The 18420-nt window shown below is 41.7% G+C and overlaps 1 protein-coding gene across 2 annotated transcripts in view; it reads left to right on the forward strand.

The window, feature by feature from the left end:
- AK5 (adenylate kinase 5) overlaps window positions 1-18420 on the forward strand; it is a 226057-nt gene that overhangs the window by 119256 nt on the left and 88381 nt on the right. For both annotated transcript variants that reach the window (XM_081817032.1, XM_081817033.1), the window contains exon 8: window positions 1074-1150. In XM_081817032.1, the coding sequence (XP_081673158.1) occupies window positions 1074-1150 (77 nt within the window). The remainder of the gene's footprint in view (window positions 1-1073; window positions 1151-18420) is intronic.

Consider the following 18420-nt stretch of genomic DNA (forward strand, 5'->3'; position numbering starts at 1 on the left):
GTTGATTTGTTGAACAGTAGGGGTAATCATGAGTAGAGAAAAAAAAAAAACAAGAGAAGAGTTGAGAAAAGACTGTGTGAGGACATACCTTGAAACTCTCTTTGGAAGAAAGGATGAAAGCAGCCTCTCTGGCAGAGGTTTATGTCTGAAAAGCATGTGAGATGCTTGACGTTTTTATCGTTCATTAAACATTAGTCATTGTGTCTTCTGACCAAGAATTATTTGGCAAAGACAAGTCTACAGTGAAATGCGGAGTGGTTTGTTTCTTCACAAGGACATATAGCATTTTATGGGCAGCACCGAATTCTGTCTTTCTAGCTGGTTAGGTGATATGTATTTCCCGGGAGGAAAGAGTCATTAAACAAGGATGATAAATCAGTTGTGCTCCAGGAGCCCCATTATGAAAATTACCAGTTTAAGTTTGAGCCTTGAGGATTAATGGGTAAGCAAATTAATGTAACCTGTAGTACCTACAGGGGGAAGCTCTCTATTAATACGTTAAGTTAACCACCCCATGTTTCTCATCATCAGGGACTAAAGTGACCCAAAGGCTGGAGGAAAAAATTGTCAGGTTTTCACGGAGTTAGCAAACTCTGCCCCACTGATTTCTGGAACGTCCTTGCTCTTCTCCCACTCCGCACTTTGCTCATAGTGTTCCCTCTATCTCATTTACTGCTACACACCCCTAAACCGCTTCCCCTCCTGGACCATCCTTACTCACTCTCAAAGTTTGGGCTCATAGATTCATTCCTTGTACTTAGTTCTTACCTCCATCATCATCTCCACTTCTAGTCAGAATTAGTAGCCCTTTATTTGGTTTCTGAACCTTGCTGTTGACAAATCAGAGTCCTCCACAGGACTGTCTTCTTCTTAAGGCTGGAAACAGTATCTAGAGTATCTGTGTTTTCTATCTGGGAGCCCAAAGATGGTGCCCAGCAAAGGAGAAGAGTCTAAAAATGTTTGTGAATTTAATGTAACCACAAGAACAATATGGAAACCTAGTGAGAGATAGTTTGCTTTACAAACATACATAGACAGCCTTTATCAGGTAATCTTTTCTTTTCTAATCTTAGGTTCGAGTGACCTTGATCCTTCAATGATGTTGGACACTGGAGAGACCATTGATACAGGCTCTGATTATGAAGATCAGGTAATTAAAATCTAAAATTACCTCTCTATTTAAATATTTCAATTTTAGCCTTTGTAAATGTTTTATGAAAATTAGAATTATAAATCATTTTTGAGGTGTTTACAGATAATAGCATATTCCATGATAAATCATGCTAGCCTACAGCTTTTATTCACTCACTTTGGCCCTTAGCCCCCCCCTTCCCCACAGTTCCAAAACAGCAACTAATTAAGAAAAGGTTTGTGGTTTAAGTTACACGAGAAGGAAATGAGGTTATGTGAGGTTCTCTTGTGCAAGAATTTGCCTGTGTCTCTCGATCCCTTTCTGACAATGAACTAACAGTATTTACTGAGTACTAGCTACAGGCTCAGGGTTCTGCTTTTCTGTTTCTAACCTTTGAGGACTAATGACCAATGACAACACAGCCAAGAAGTCAAGTCTATTTTCTATTTTAATGAAACCAGAGAAATTTATCTGGGTCATTTTCCTCTCAGCAGAAGAACTCTCCCTCCTGCTGTATTTTAATAATCCAAAATAGTTGGCAAATGATCCAACTCTCTAATTAAGCTTTTTGTTTTAAAAGAGGGTAATGTCTGAAACTTCCTTCTACTGCTCATCAGTGCTCCTCTTCAGTGGCTGAAAGCCGAGAGAACATGAGGGTTTTTTCCCCACATCTTCAACTAATGTATGTCACAGATAAAGCAGATAGAGCAAACCAGTGTCCAGATATAATGGTTGGCTATGCATTTCATATTCCTATCCAGAAACTATTTTCAAAGGGCGCCTGGGTGGCTCAGTCGGTTAAGCATCGGTCTTTGGCTCATGTCATGATCCCAGGGTGCTGGGATCGAGTCCCACGTAGGGCTCTGCGCTCAGTGAGAGGAGTCTGCTTCTCCCTCTGCCTCTGTCCCTCCACCCCGCTGGTGCTCTCTCGCGTGCACGGACTCTTGCTGCCTCTCAAATAAATAAATAAAATCTTAAGAAAAACATAAGCTATTTTCATGAACATTAAGTTCTTTCTTTTATATTAAAAAGCATGGAGAAAATATTGACAAGTGATATAATAGGTACTGTGTATTTATAATATTTTTAGCATTTATAAACATTTAATACATACCGAACATTGTGCCAAGTTCCTTAGATTCTTTTCTCACTAATTCCTTACAACATCTCTAGGAAGTAGGAATTATTATCTTTATTTTATAGATAAGAAAATAAAGATTCAAAGAGTAATTTTCCCACAGTTAAACAAAAATGTTTCACAGTGGGGAAGGGAACTTAGGGCACATTTCCTCACAAATGCACCATACTGCCTTCTAACTCAGCCTCCAATGACAGGCCATTCATTGATAGATTCTAGGAGCCCTTTCAGTTGCCAACTCCCAAGACCCTAGCAGGGGCAAATTCCAAACACCACTATTGAAGGGGAGTTCATGATCCAAAATTACAGGCTGCGTAAAGACATGAACAATTACCAGATATCCAGCTGATTAAAAAATGGAAGGTTTCACACCCCAAGAACTAGAGAGAACAGGAAAGTCTGAAAGAAATTTCAATATAGAAATACTTAAAATATTCAAGAAGATAAAAGGAAGATAAACCATGAAACAAGTACAGAAAAAAGTGAGAGGGAAGAGGAAAAAAGGAAAAGGGAAGAAATAGAAATTCTAGGCACAAAAAATATTGTCATTGAAATAAAAATTCCGTTAACAGTTTTGAATAGTAGACTAGACACAGCTGAAGAGGCTAAATGACAGAACTGAGGAAATTGCCTTAGAATAAACCAGAAAGCTAAACAGTTGCCAAATGTAAGAAACAACTCAGGAGTCCCTGAGGATAGATTGATTGGGCTGACATATTCAAAAAACAGTTCCAGGAGAAAATAGAGGGATGGGGCAGAGGCTCCCTTTTATTTATTCTTTGATTTATTTTATTAACAGATAATAGTTGAGAATTTTGCAGAGATGAGAAACAACACAAGTCCCCAGATTAAAGGAGCACATCCAGTTCTGAGCAGGATAAAAACAACAGAAACAAAACTCTTCCCTTATTCTTTTTTTCATTTAGTCATTTAACAAATACTAATTGAGCCCCTACTGTATGCCAGGTACTGTGTGGGTAGTTGAAATACGTAATTGTACAAAAGAGGCAAGAAGCTTACATTCTAGTAGAGAAGACAGATATAAACAATCAACATGATAAATTAGTAAATCCTCTAGATGTCAGAAGTGGTAAGTCCTATGGGAAAAGGAAAAGTAGAATAAGGTAAGAGGGTTAGGAATGCTGGGGTTGGGAACAAGTTATAGTATTAAATAGGATGGCTTCATTAAAGAGGAGCAATCTGGCAGAGACTCGGGCATAGAATGTAAAACATCAGAACACCGAAGACAAAAATAAAATATTCAAAGTCAAAAGGCATTACCTATAAAGGAACAGCAGTTTTGGTGACAGTAGATTAAATAACAAGAGCTTGCATTTATTGAGAACCTGTTATAAGCCAGACTCTGTGTTTTATGGTTTATGTGCATTACTGCTAACCCTTACAAAAACTCAAGAAGGTAGCTCCGTTTATCCCCACTTTACCGCAGAGGACATTGAAGCTCATGGAAGTTAAGACACTTCCCAAGATCACCCAGCTAGGCGAGCTGTGGAGTCAGGAGACAGACTTTGATCCGCCTGGCACCAAAATCTAGTTTCTACTTTTACCGTTCCCAGTAAAGCCGGTATCTGGGTCACTGGTGATCTAGTGCCAATTCCAGTTAACACTTTTTAGTTATCTTTCTTGACCTCTGCTGCATTTTATTCATCAAACTTTTACTCTGAAGAGTCATGTGGTAAATACCTCAGGCTCTATGAGCCAAATGGCTTCTGTTGGGATTGTTGAGCAAGGAAACCATAACAACACGGTAACAGAGGAGTACAGCGGAGTCCCAGTAAAGCTTTATGTATTGATACTGAAACTTGAATTCCATATAATTCTCATGTGATTTATCTCAACTATTTAGAAATGTAAAACCCCTTTTAAACTGGAAGGTTGTACCCAAGCAGGCAGAGCAGTGGATTTGACCTGCAAGCTGGTTTGCTGACCCCAGCTCTAAACCATCCTCCCAGTCTTGACATTCTCCTCCCCCTTAGACTCTAACATTTCTAAATTATTTATTCTGTTCTAAATACTTCACATTCGTTACCTTATTTTACCCTCAATTATAGGAGATAGATATTATTACAATATTATTGTTATATTTTATTAAAACACATTTTATTTAAAATATATTTTATTATTACTTATTCTATTATTATTATTATTATAGTATTATTCCAATAAGGAAACTGAGGTACAGAGAAATTAAGCAGTTTATTCAAAGTTACACAGCTGGCAAGAGGTAAAGACAGAATTCATACACAGCCATCTGATTTCGGAGCCAGGATCAACAAAGATAGGCTAGGCTCTGCTGTAGTAACAAATAAAACTCAAAATCGTATTGAATGGAGCACTGGGTGTTATATGCAAACAACGAATCATGGAAAACTACATTAAAAACTAATGATGTAATGTATGGTGATTAACGTAACATAATAAAATTTTTAAAAAACAGATTAAAAAAAAAAAAAAAAACCTCAAAATCTGAGCGCTTTCCTTCCAGAGGTTCTTTTACATGCAACCTCCAGAGGGATCATGGAAGGGAAGGCAAAGAGCCTGAGGAAGACGGACCTGCTCTTAATCGCACATTACCTCTTCCAACATTCGGTGGGCAGCCGCAGTCAGTGGCCCTCCGCACGTGCAGGGAGGCTGGGAAATGGAGCTTGCTTATGCATCCAGGAATGGAGGGTTGAGTTTGGTGAACACTGAGTCAGCCTCAGCCACGTATCTCTTGCCCTGCTCTGTGTTCACTCTCTCGGCGCTCCTCCTACTTGTTGGTCCACTGGTTCTTGGTGTCCTTGCTGAGCTGCTCTCTGCCAGTCCCTTCTTTAAATGTCAGTGTTCCCCAACATCTGTGGCCCATTCAATCCTCACTGAACATGTTCCCCTTTAAAAAAAGCTCAACCACAGCCACGATCCACTTCGCTCAGAGCTCCCAGGTGAGCTCCTGGTGCATATGTCTGCCTGCTAAACAGCGCTGGTTGGATTTCCCATGTGCATCTCAAACTCAACACATCCAAAACCAAAATCACCATCTTCCCCCACAAAATCTGCTTGTCCTTCTGTTTTCCCTATTTCTGTTAAGGATACCTCCAGCCTACCAGCTGCCCAAGCCAGAGACTGGATGTCTTCATAGCCTGCTTCCTTTCTCTCCCGTCCTACATCAGTTTGATCAAGAAGCCAGTCAGTTCTCCTGTGCAGAAATCGCTCCTTCCCACTCTGGTGCCAGCACCACTGCCCTGGTTGGCACTCTCAGCCTTCCTCCCTGGGATCACAGGGACAGTCTCCTAACCAATCTCCCTGCCCCAGCCTCCTCACCCATCGTAATTGTCTTGTTGAAAAACAAAGCCAGTCATGGCATTCTGCTTCTTAAAACCCTTTTTGGGGGTGCCCGGGTGGCTCAGTTGGTTAAGTGTCTGCCTTCGGCTCAGGGTCCCGGGTCCTGCGATCGAGCCCCGCGTCGGGCTCCTTGCTCAGCGAGAAGCCTGCTTCTCCCTCTCCCTCTGCCTGCCGCTCCCCCTGCTTGTGCTCTCTCTCTCTCTGTCAAATAAATAAATAAATAAAATCTTAAAAAAAACCCAACTTTTTGGCTCCTCATTGATGTCAGAATGAAACTGAGAGAACCTTCAAATCAAAATCTGACCCCCTACATCCCTCCCAAAGTCATCCCTTGCCAATCACCAAAACACACTCAATGCTCCAGCTACACCAAGCCATCTTCAGTTCCCCCAAGTGGCTTGTGATTTACACAGTCGCTTTCCTCTATATGGAAGCTTCCACAACCGTATCATACCTACCCCAGATAATCCCACTCATGCGCCATCAGGACCAAGCTTCTTCTCAAGGAAGCCCTCATCTTGTTACATGTTCAGTTCACCTTCTCGGGGGGCGGGGGGGCGGGTGGCCATGAGATCCTATGTTGTAATATTCTCTGGCACTGCAGGGATTGTGTTCTGTTCTAGTTGTCCTCAATGCCTGCCACACAGTCTGGCATGCAACATATGCCCAGTAAAGGTCCATTTTTAAAAGCCCATAAAATGACTTCAGTTCTTCTTCTGAATATGTAATTTTTGATAACTTGTTAACTCTTGCTAACTCTTTTGAGTCTGGGTTTCCTCTTCTAGAAAATGTTGATGGGAACCCTCACTTGGAAGTACTATTGGGAGAGATACACAGGGCAAGGAACCTTGTACAGAACAAAAGCTCCATAAATATAAGCCCTTCTTTTCCAGCTTAGACTGAACTTTTCAGACATCACGGCCTTTCTGTGTCTGACAAAGGCCCCCACGTGCTCAGCTAAGGGAATGCTAATTGAGCACTTCTGCTTTTCAGTCTGGCATGTAGGAGCATAACCATAACCCGTGTTTCCTAACATGTAAAAAGCTGAACAGACTGAAAATTCAACAGTTCTTAGATCTCTCAGAGACTCGTGAGGTCACAAAGCAAACCACTGTACCAAAAATTGGAGAGACAGGCAGAGTCAAAAAATCACAAGTGTAGAAACTCGCAAGCAAGAACCTCACCAGAAACCAGTGCTGGGGTAGGAAAACCTAAACTGTAATTGGCAAATTGCAGGAGGCTCGGTATGGGCAAGTGTGAGAGTTAAAAACTCCAGGGGGAGCAAGTCATAGGGGTCCCCACACTTTCGTGAGTTTTACCTCCAGGAGCTCTACCAGGTCCTCACAGTGAATATCAGAGAAAAATCATTTAGTGCTTCTGGCAAGGGGGAAGGGAAAAGGAACCATTTTGAAATACACCAGAGCCCTCTGTTCTTAACAAGACCTGCTCCCAGGGGAAACTATTTTATCAGAACCTAACTTGCTGGGATTTTATCAGAGCCTACCCTACCTGGGAGAACGGAAATACATAACTCCAGCCTCCACCCCCCAACCCCCCAGCTATCCTGTCCCACCTAAAAGGGGGGAAAACCTAAGATACACTGGTGAAGTTCATAGTCCAGGGGCTCACCAAAAGACTGAGACCTAATCATAGAACTATATGTGTTTCATAGAATGTTTCCTTTGCCCCTTCACCTTACCACTACATTACTAAAAGTTTATTTATTGCAGTTTCTTTTACCTAGTACATCATGTCCACCTTTCAACAAAAAATTACAAGGCATACTAAAAGGCAAAAACACATTTGAAAAGCATTGGAACAAGAGTAATAAATGGCAGGATTACTGGACTTATCAGAACAGGATTTTTACTAAAAAATATGATGAATATGTTGAGGGCTTAAGTGAAAAAAGTAGACAACATGCAAGAACAGATAACATTCAGGGTAATGTAAGCAGAGAGATGGAAATCCTAAGAAAGAAACGAAAGAAATTCCAGAGATCAAAAACACTATAAAAGAAATGAAGAATGCCTTTGATAGGCTCATTAATAAACTGGACATGGCTGAAGAAAAAATATCTGAACTTGAGGATATGACAACAAAAACTTCCAAAACTGAAAGGCAGAGAGATAGAAGACAGAAAACAAAACAAAAACAAAAAGCAGAACATTCAAGAACTATGAGACAATTACAAAAGATGAAATATACAAATATATTCAAACTGCAAAAAAAAATCAAAGATAAAGAAAAAATCTTGAAAAAAGCATGAGAAAAAATACACCTTACTTATAGAGAAGCAAGGATAAAAAAGACATTCAACTTCTCAAAAAACATGCAAGCAAGAAGAGAGTAAAATGAAATACTTAGTATGTAAGGGGAAAACATTTTTTAAACCTGGAATTCCGTATCCTATCCTGTAAATTATGCTTCAAAGTGAAGGAGCAAAAGATTTTCTCAAACAAAAATTGAGGAAGTTTGTTGCCAGGAAGCCTGCCTTGCAAGAAATGTTAAAAGAAGTTCTGTAAAGAGAAGGGAAGGGATATAAATTAAGAATTGGTATCTACATAATAAGGAAAGGAAAACTATGAGAGAATGAATTAAATGAAAGTAACATGAAAACTTTTATTTTTCTTATTCTTAATTGATCTAACAGATAATAGTTCAAAATAATAATAGCAATGATATATTCAATTATGCACGCTTATGTATAAGTGAAATGAATGACAGCAATGATACAAGGCATGGGAGGAAGATTTAGGAATATTTTGTTACTATAAGCCGTTCTCACTGTCCACTTATTTGAAAGTGGACTTGGATTCTTTTAAATGTATATTGCAAACTCTAGGGCAGCCACTAAAAAAAGTTTAAAAAGAAGTATAATTGATATGCTAAGAAAGGAGAGAAAATAGAATCATTTAAAACCTCAATTAAATGATTTAAAGCTCAGTTAAAACCATGAAGGCAGAAAAGTTTGGAAGCCAAAAATAGGAACAAAGAAAATGAATAATAAATAGAAAACAATAACAAATATGGAGATATTAATCCAACTATATCAACAAACACTTTAAATGTCAGTGATCTAGGGGTGCCTGGCTGGCTCTGTCGAGAGAGCATGGAACTCTTGATCTTGGGGTCATGAGCTCAAGCCCTATGTTGGGTGTAGAGATTACTAAAAAAAATAAATGAATAAACAAAAATGTCAGCAATCTAAATATACCAAGTAAAAGACAGGGATTTTCAGAGTGGATCAAAAAATAAGACTGAAATATATGTTGTCTACAAGAAACCTACTTTAAATATAAAGACACTTGTAAATTAATGTAAACAGATGGAGAAAGATATGCCATGCTACCGCTAACCAAAGCAAAACAAGAGTAGCTATATTAATTTCAGACAGAGCAAACATAAGAGCAAAGAAATTTATCAGGGATAAAGAAAGGCATTACATAACAAGAAAGGAGTCACTATTCCAAGAAGACATAACAATCCTTAATGGATATGCACCAAACAACAGAGTGGGTCCTGGCTCACTGTCCACCCAAGTCCTTGATCCCACCCCCTCCATCTCCCTAGGACCTTGTTCTATTAATGGGTATTGCTTCATCTTTCTCAAGGCTCTCATCCTCAAAGTATCATTTTTTTCCTCTATCTAACAACCCAATATCCCTACTTTGAAGAAAGGAGTGGTCAACAGCACCAAGTGTCATAGGAAGACCAAGTGGGATACTATCTTCTCCCCTTTCCTTCAATACCAAACTTGGTAAAAGCAAAGTCAGCTCCTCTGCTCCATGACTTCACCTCCCAATCTACCCCGTAAACCAGCTCCTGCCTACCCTGTTTCTCTAAGAGACTATTAAAAATCATCTCATTACTGCCAAGTCAGGAAGACATTTACAATGTATGGAGTCCAACACACTGATGACACTTTTTTTTTTTTTTTAAGATTTTATTTATTTATTCGACAGAGAGAGACATAGCGAGAGAAGGAACACAAGCAGGGGGAGTGAGAGAGGGAGAAGCAGGCTTCCTGCCGAGCTGGGAGCCCGATGTGGGGCTTGATCCCAGGACCCTGGGACCTTGACCTGAGCCGAAGGCAGACGCCTAACGACTGAGCCACCCAGGTGCCCCAGTGACACTTTCTGCTTTCTTAAAACTTTTGGATCCTTGGCTTATGCCACCTCTGTGGCCTCATTTCTTTGTCTCCTCCCCCCCCCCCCATTATGGCCTGGAGAGTGGGCTTTGTAGAGCAGGTTATGTGTTTTGACTTTATTCTAAGAGCAATGGGAAGCCTTGAAGAGTTGTTTTGTTTTGTTTTGTTCATGGCAGGGGTATATGGGGCGGAGGGGAGGGGGCAGGACATAACATAACTACATTTATGTTTTAAAAAAAGATTGCTCTTGCTGCGATGTGAAGAACACATTGGAGGAAGGCAAGAATGGGTCGAGGGAAGCTTCAGTGGTCCTGAAAAGAGATAATGGATGGTACCTTGCACCGGAGTAGTGGAGGAGATGGACAGAAAGGAATTTATTTAAGAGGTACTTGTGAGGCAAAATCAACAGGACTTCATGTTAAAATGAATATAAGAGCCAACAGGGAGTGAACTTTGGAAAAAATTCTTGGGTTTTTAACTTGTACAGCTGGGTAGATGGTAGTGGCATTCACTGAGAAAGAACACTAAGAAAACACCAGTTCTGAAAGGGAAGAGCATGAGTGTAATTTTAGACATGTGAGTTCAAAATGCCTTAATGCATCCAAGTAGAGAATTCAAGTGAACAATTGAATATACAAATCTGGTGCTCAGAGGAAAGATCTGGGCTGGAAATAGATATCTGTGAGCTTCTGAATATAGGTAGAATGTGAAGCTGCATATGGAGAGGATACTAAAAGAGAACAGACTTGAGAAGAGAAGAGGGTCTACCACTGAGCAATGAGGAAATTTAAAGACCAGGTAGAGGAAGATGGGGCAGGAAAAAGATGTAGAAGGAGCTGTTAGAGAGATAGGAGGAAAATCAGCAGAATGTGGTGTTCCAAAAACCAAACAAAACAGTATTTCAAGAAGCAGAGAGGGTCAAATGTTGACAAGAGGATGAAGAGGGAGAATGGAAAATGGCCATTGTATATAGAAACATGAAGGAAATTGTTGACCTTATAAAGGGCTATTGGGGAAGTCGTTTTTTGTTAGTTTGTAAAGGAAGTCAGTTGAGCATGTTTAAAAGCTCACAGGAAGGATCCACTCATTAGGGAGAAGGAGAATATACAAGACAGAGGAAGGTTCCTCTGAACGCAGGAGGACTGGATTCTAAGGTCAGGTGTGTAATGTGGGAAGTTAATATGTTCCTGTCAGATGACTTGCAGAGGCAGAGCCATCTGTTGAGAGTCTGAGATTTGAAGCAAGTAGAGGATTGATTTGTAGAATCCAGTGGAGAGAGAGCTAAGGAAACACAGCAGGATTGGCAAGCAGTCAGGGAATCCATTTGACATTAGTACCTAGAAATTTATTTTGACCAATTTATCCTTTTCCTTTTTTTCCCCATTCATTTAGCAAATATGTATTGGGTACCACATAGGTGCCAGACACTCTTCTAGACACTAATGATACAGAGCGCTGTGGGACTTCCATGGGGCACAGAGAAGGTGGATAGTTCCCTTCACTCAGCTTTGGAGTTGTACCAAATATGTGCTGCAAACAGACAGAACATCAGCAGAGAGTAAGAGATGGTGGGCCCAGGACAGGAAGGAAAGTGGACAGAGGACAGTTAGGGGGCAAAGTCCAGAAGAACTAGCAGTACTTTTTACTTCTTTAAAAATATAACTCTATGTCACAAATACGAGCTAACTCTTTTTTTTTTTTAAGATTTTATTTATTTGACAGAGAGAGACACAGCAAGAGAGAGAACACAAGCAGGGGGAGTGGGAGAGGGAGAAGCAGGCTTCCCGTGGAGCGGGGAGCCCGATGCGGGGCTCAATCCCAGGACCCCGGGATCATGACCTGAGCCGAAGGCAGTCGCTTAACGACTGAGCCACCCAGGCGCCCCGAGCTAACTCTTTATTAAAAAGAATATTTTATCCTGCAATCCTGCAAGGATTTCAAATCCTCCTTCTTCCTTGAGATCTTCTCTAATAATTAAAGTAAACATTCATTTCTTGCCTGCCCCACTGAACACCCGGAGCACTTGAGGTTGATACCCATCAGTCTTAGCACCTGATTATATTTAATATTGTACTTCATTATATACTGTCTCCTCTCAGTCCTTGTCTCTTACGTGCATCCATTATGAAAAGGAACATAGACTGTGGAGCCAGACAGACCTGGTTTAGAGCCAATGTCACATGTATGAGTTCCAAGTTACTTAACCTCTTCAAGCCTGAGTTTCTTTACCTATAAAAATGGATGTAATTCCTGGCAGGCTATTTAGATTAAACAAGGGGTGGGTGCCTGGTTGGCTTAGTTGATTAAGGGTCCAACCTTGATTTCTGCTCACGTCATGATCTCTGAGTCATGGGATCAAGCCCTGTGTTGGGCTTCACTCTCTGTTTGGGATTCTTTCCTTTTCCCTATCCCTCCCCCTCCCTTTCTGCTCCTCTCCCCACTCGCACTCTCTCTCTTTCTCTTTAAAATAAATAAATAATCTTTAAAAAAGAGATTAGGAGGCGCCTGTGTGTCTCAGTCGTTAAGCGATTACCTTCGGCTTGGGTCATGATCCCAGGGTCCTGGGATCGAGCCCACGTAGGGCTCTCTGCTCAGCGGAGAGCCTGCTTCTCCTTCTCCCACTTCCCCTGCTTGTTTTCCCTCTCTCGCTGTCTCTCTTTCTGTCAAATGGGTAAATAAAATCTTTTAAAAATAAATAAATAAATAGATAGATTAAATGAGAATCTATGTAAAGATGCCTGGCATAGTAGACTATCATCTTCTTTCTTTCCTTCTCAAAAAGGAGGACCCTATGATGTACTTCTTCTGTGTCTACTACACTGTGACAGGGACACCGTCAGAATCAAAATAGACTTAATGAATAAAATCATAATGCCCCAATCTCCGGCCAGAACAGATAACAGAGTTTATGTGTGTGTGTGTGTGTGTGTTAACTAAAGTTCCATAGTGATATTTACCTTCTAAATCAAGAAAAACTACATTTAGCCAAAGCATGTGTTGGGTTGTATTTGTAAGACTGATTCAAACACTGCCATTCCCAAACCAATCTATTTGAGCAACATGGCACTTGTCATAATTTGGGCACTTACTGACTTGTAGCCGACATGCTGAGTCCTGTTCTAATGGGCAAATCAGGTTTTTGTGGCAAGTCCCACAAGGCCCTGCTGAAGCCGGAAAAATGGAATGGCCAGGTTCACCTCTCAGCTCTGCAGTAAGCACTTGTTCTTGGTTGTGAAAACTGTTGATGGCCCATTGAAATTATAAAAGCAGGGACACTGGAGAGGGACCAAGGTCAGAAAGTTGTGATTTACAACTCTTCCCAAACACCAACGCAGAAACACCTGCTGTGGGTTGAGGCCGCCAACTCTCCCTGGCTGTCTTCATTGGCCAAGGGGGTTTGGAGCTAATTGATTCTGTAAGAAGCAAGACTAGTCCCATTTGTAAATATCATAAGTTAATCAGAATATATTTCCACTCTTCTTGACTACAGAGTCAGGGATGTCCTTCCTGTTTTCAGTGTAGATATTACATATTCAATAGCAATGTTATATTACTTAGGTTGCCAGTTTGGGCCAGAGTTCAATATATTTCCACACTTGGAAGATGTAAAGTAAATGCCTCATCACTATGCATATCTAGCGTGCCCCATCACAGGACTATAGGACAAATCTTTGCAGAAAGTAATGAGAACTGATAGATCAAATTCCTCATTTCAAAGCAGGAGGATATACTCCAGAGGTAAAAATGTGTGAAAGACTGATCAGTAGAGACCGTTTGCTTTCCTCTTTTCAAAAACCCTATTATTCTTCTTGTCAGACAGGTTTAGTAATTAATCTCACGAGCTCCTGTGACGTCCTATTAACTGGAATAATCTTGAATTCCTTGTCATTTTGAAGGCAAAATGAAAATATTTGTGACAACACCATAGTATCATTGCCTAATAAAGGGAAGGAGATAGAACTACGTGTGACCTGTCACCTGATGTGCTTTGGAGCCTCCAAAACAGGAAACTGTCATTAATAGGAAACCAGATAAACTTCTAGGATTATGGTGTATTTACGGAAGTAAGGAGGTGGGGAGAGAGTGCAAAACGTTGAGAACCCAATCTGAAAGCAAACAGAGGCTTACACAGACTTCAATGCAAGTGGCAGGAGAGCGATGTGATGAGGGTGCCCTTTGCTCTTTGGAGTTGGTTACCAAAGAGCAGTGTTACCATCACCCACCTACTGATGATCTTCCTCTTTCTGTAGGCCGTCGGGTCACAGTGTATATCCATATATCAATTTTCCTAAGGAATCCCTGTTCTTATTAGGGATGGCCACTATAACTACAGCAAGTGAAGACCCCAAGCTTAGAGTCCTGAGTGGGTCTGAGTTCTGGTTCTGCCACTTCGTGGCTTGGTGGTGTTCGCACATCTACTTAACTGCTCTGAGCCTCAGTTTCCAAAGCTATAAAACGAAGAAAATAATGTGAAGATTAAAGAGCTGATTTCTACCGAGGGATTCTATCAAATGTAAAACACTATGTATGCAGTTCTACAAACATGATTATTTACTATACGTTTCTCATGTCCTCTTTTGAATGTGGATAGAAAATATGTTAGGGAACAATAGTTTTACCACTTAGATTTTTAAAGGACCCCAAGAAAATAATAAAATAGTAAAAACAAAGATTTTATTTGGGACTCCAGTACCATCCCAAAGGTTTCGGGGCAGACCTTCCTAACTTTGAAAGCACTTGTTCCTATTTTTAGCATAGCCTTTGTCACATGGATTATGGCTTTTTGTATACATGTCTTTCTCCTCTAGTAGATTATACCCAGGAGCACAGACAATGTCTACTTTACTATAATTCCTTAATTCTTTGCATAATGCTTGATACAACGTAGGAGGGCAATTCAGACATATTTTTTCCATAAACAGAGTGAAGAATTTCAAAGGGAAGTACGAGGAGGAAATCTGACATTCTTACGTGGTGACCAGAGACCAGGGAATAAAACAAATGTACATGGTGAAGATGAAAGCATTGTTTTAATCTGTGTTTTTGAAAGAGGGTAGCTAGGATATTGAGAGGTCCAAAAGCGATCATGCAAGAAGTGGTTGAAGGATCTGGAAATACCTAAGTGGAGAAGCACTTAAAATCCTAAAAGCACGATGAATGAGCAAGCTCCTGCTGGCCTGTTCACTCCATGGTGGGCGGGGTTTGTGGTCTTGTTCATATCTCTGTTCCTGACACCTTGCACAGCACCTGAGTGATGCTCAGTAATGAACTGTTCAGTGAAGAAATTCCATTATCCATAAGGGACTATGTCATTTTAGAAAAGAGAGTTAGACTTTACCATGCGAGCAAGGATTGAGCCCTAGAAATAGCAATGACAAAGTGGTGGGATTCAGATGAATGTATAAGGAATTTTCCAACTAGTTTTAGGTTCCAGTTGAATATCTCATTGAGAATATTCAAATTATGGATAACCATTCCTCAGGGATATTTTTCAAAACTGATCTGTACTTGCATTGGGGGCGGAGGGGGGGTGGATTACCTGCCTCCTAAGGTCCTTCCCATCTCTGAGTCTATTTGTATACAAACAAGCCAAGGGGTGTGTGTGTGTGTGTGTGTGTAAAACATCAACTCCCACTACCATCCCAGAAATATCTAAATATTGTCCCCACTAGCCTGCTCCAGGGCTTGAGGTCCCATCACCAAGGAATTGAAGGGGAGGGGAGGCTTGATACGGTATCACTAGAAGGTCTCGCTCAATTTTCCATCATGAACTTATTTAATCAAGTATAACCAACTGCAGCTGAAAAAAATTGTCATCATTTTAGGACATTGTTAATTTTGCAGTCCTTTTCAGTTTTAAATTCAGACCAGTAAAAGTCATGCTATTATCAAATATCAAAAACCATAGGAGTGGGGGCGCCTGGGTGGCTCAGTCGGTTAAGGGGCTGCCTTTGGCTCAGGTCATGGTCCCAGGGTCCTGGGATCGAGCCCTGCATCGGGCTCACTGCTTGGCGGGGAGCCTGTTTCTCCCCCTCCCTCTGCCTGCCTCTCTGCCTACTTGTTCTCTCTCTCTATCTCTCTGTCAAATAAATAAATAAAATCTTTAAAAAAAAAAAAAAACCATAAGAGTGTTCTTTAAAAACGTAACCCTGTTAGGAGTAGAAACGTATTAAGTCACTGTCAGTCATGGACCCTGAAGCATGAAGGAATGCCTCATCGTTAACCAGAGGTGGTGTTGTCCAGTGTTACAGCCATGGTGCACAGTGATTAAAGCCATAGGCTGAGGGGTCAGACTGCCTGGGTTGGAATTCTGTTTCTGCCAGTTAACTAATCGTGTGGCCTTGGGCTTCTTTGTGCTAAAAGCTTCCTCACTTGCAAAATAGCGGTTTTATGAGGGCTAAATGAGATAATGTAACAACAGTGCACTCAGAACAATAATAATACCTAAAACGTAGTCAGTACCGATTCCGAATCAGACATAATGCTAAGCATCGTTCAAGTATTTTAACAACCCTAACCTCCAGCCCCAAGTTTCAGTTGAGACAGAGGTATTAAGTGACTTGCCCCAGGTCACCCAGCTAGAGAGTGGCCAGTCCCAAAACCTGTGCTCCTGACCTCCTCAGCCTCCTTGCTGAAAATGTTGCTTTCTAGCCTTGCAACTGTGTGGGATTTTCAGGGTAAGAACCTGGAGGAAGAATAGTAGTAGTAGTAATAATAATAACAATAATAATAATATTAGATAAAATTTCTGGAGTGCTTTCTATGTTTCAGCCACCATTCAAAGCACTTCACATGCATTAAGCCTCACCACAACCCTACAGAGTTTTGTTATTATTCCCATTTTACAGATACAGAACTGAGGCCCAAAGAGGTTAAGTAACATGTCAAAAATTCAACCAGGCAGTCTGACATCACTGAGACTCAACCACCACACTATGGTTCTACTTTAGGATAGCCCTAGGTGGAGCAGGGGACTTTGGGAAACCAGGAAACCATATCCGTTCCAAGATCCAAAGGAAGACAGGGTGTTGAGGTGAAAAAGAGACAAAGACAGTTGGGACCATTTACCTTTTTGATGATTTTGCTAGAACTTCCCCCAGCGTTAGGAGTGGGAATGGGCCCAGACACGAACAGATGGGATGGACTTTTGAGGCACACACCATGTGCTAGGAGGTATGGGGCTTTTTGTTTGCTTGTCTTGTCTTTAATTTAGAAGCTTGATGACTCAGGAAGAACACACTTGGTTCTAAATAGTAAATGCAAAAACACCCCTTTTAAAATCACTTTGCTTTTTAATTAATTTTCTTTGGGGGACACCAGCAGAGAACCCAACCTAAAACTTCCAGGTTTTTTACTGTATATTCATCACCTTGAACAAAATTCAGAGTCAACAGCTTTTATTAAGTGCATGCCCTGTGCCAAGGGCTCTCATGATCAGTTTAATTCTCCCCTCAACCCTGGGAGGAAAGTATCATTATCCCCAAGGTCACAAAACTAATAATGTCTTCACTCCAAGTTCATCTCTTCCCAGTAAGCCATGCTGCTGCCCCAGAATCTATAATAATACCCCAGCAACCATCTCCCTGCAGAACAAAACAAAAACCCCCAAAACAAACAGACAAACAAAAAAACTAGCTTGTATTTCATCCCAGTATTTGCAGTTATAGGAGTCAGTCTCTTCACAGGCTTATAAAATGAGCAAGCCATATAAGCAGATGTCTGAGTTTGTAAGAAATGTCAAGTCTGGAAGGAGGGGGGAAAGATGGCAGAGGAGTAGGGGACCCTATTTCAATTGATCCCCGGAATTGAGCTGGATATCCACCAGACCACTCTGAGCACCCACGAAACCAGCCTGAGATGTAAGAAGATCTGGATCTCTACAAACAGAATATCGCAGGCAGTTGGTTTTGAGGTACAAAGCGGAGAGCTGTGATTCTGCGGGCAGATATCAGAGGATAAACGGCAGCAGGAGGGTGCCTGGCCGTGGGGATCCTACACCACCAGTGAGCAACAGCCTCGCGCGCTGCGGACAGGCACAGACTCGCAGACCACTAACGGCGGGGAAAGGACTCTAGGGCAGCCCCCGGGACAGAAACCCGGAGCCGCGGGGTTGCGCGCGCATGAACTGGGAGCGGCTGGCGGTTTTAGAAGCACAAAGGGCAGAGACGTGCCCCGACCTGGAGGCAGGACTGGGAGGGCTGCGGAGGGGCGCACAGCCCAGGCCGCTGCAGTTTATAGCAGCACGGACAGAAACGGAGATGGTGTGGCCTGGAGGGCTCACTGAAGAACAGACTGCGATCTCTCTGCTCTGAGGCAGAGGGTTGGAAACGGTCTCTTCTGCTCTGACTCGCAGAATAGACGCGGAAAGCCACCAGGGAAAGCCGTCAGGGAACAAAAGCCCCAAAAACTGATTCCCACTGAGCCCATCCCCTGCCACAGGGGCGCAGGGCAACTCTGCCCAAACAGGGTTGCCTGACTAACAGCGCAGCAGGCCCCAGAAGACAGGCTGGGAAAACAAGAGGCCAGCAACCCTAAGGTCCCAAGAAAACAGGTGCATCTTGCTTGGGTTCTGGTCAATAATTTGGACTCTATACATTCCCTCAAACACCCATCAACAGAATGACTAGGAGGAGGAGCCCCCAAAATAGAAAAGACTCAGAG

This window comes from Leptonychotes weddellii, chromosome 4 (assembly GCF_054177405.1).
Source record: "Leptonychotes weddellii isolate Sample4059 chromosome 4, ASM5417740v2, whole genome shotgun sequence".
Lineage (NCBI taxonomy): Eukaryota > Metazoa > Chordata > Mammalia > Carnivora > Phocidae > Leptonychotes > Leptonychotes weddellii.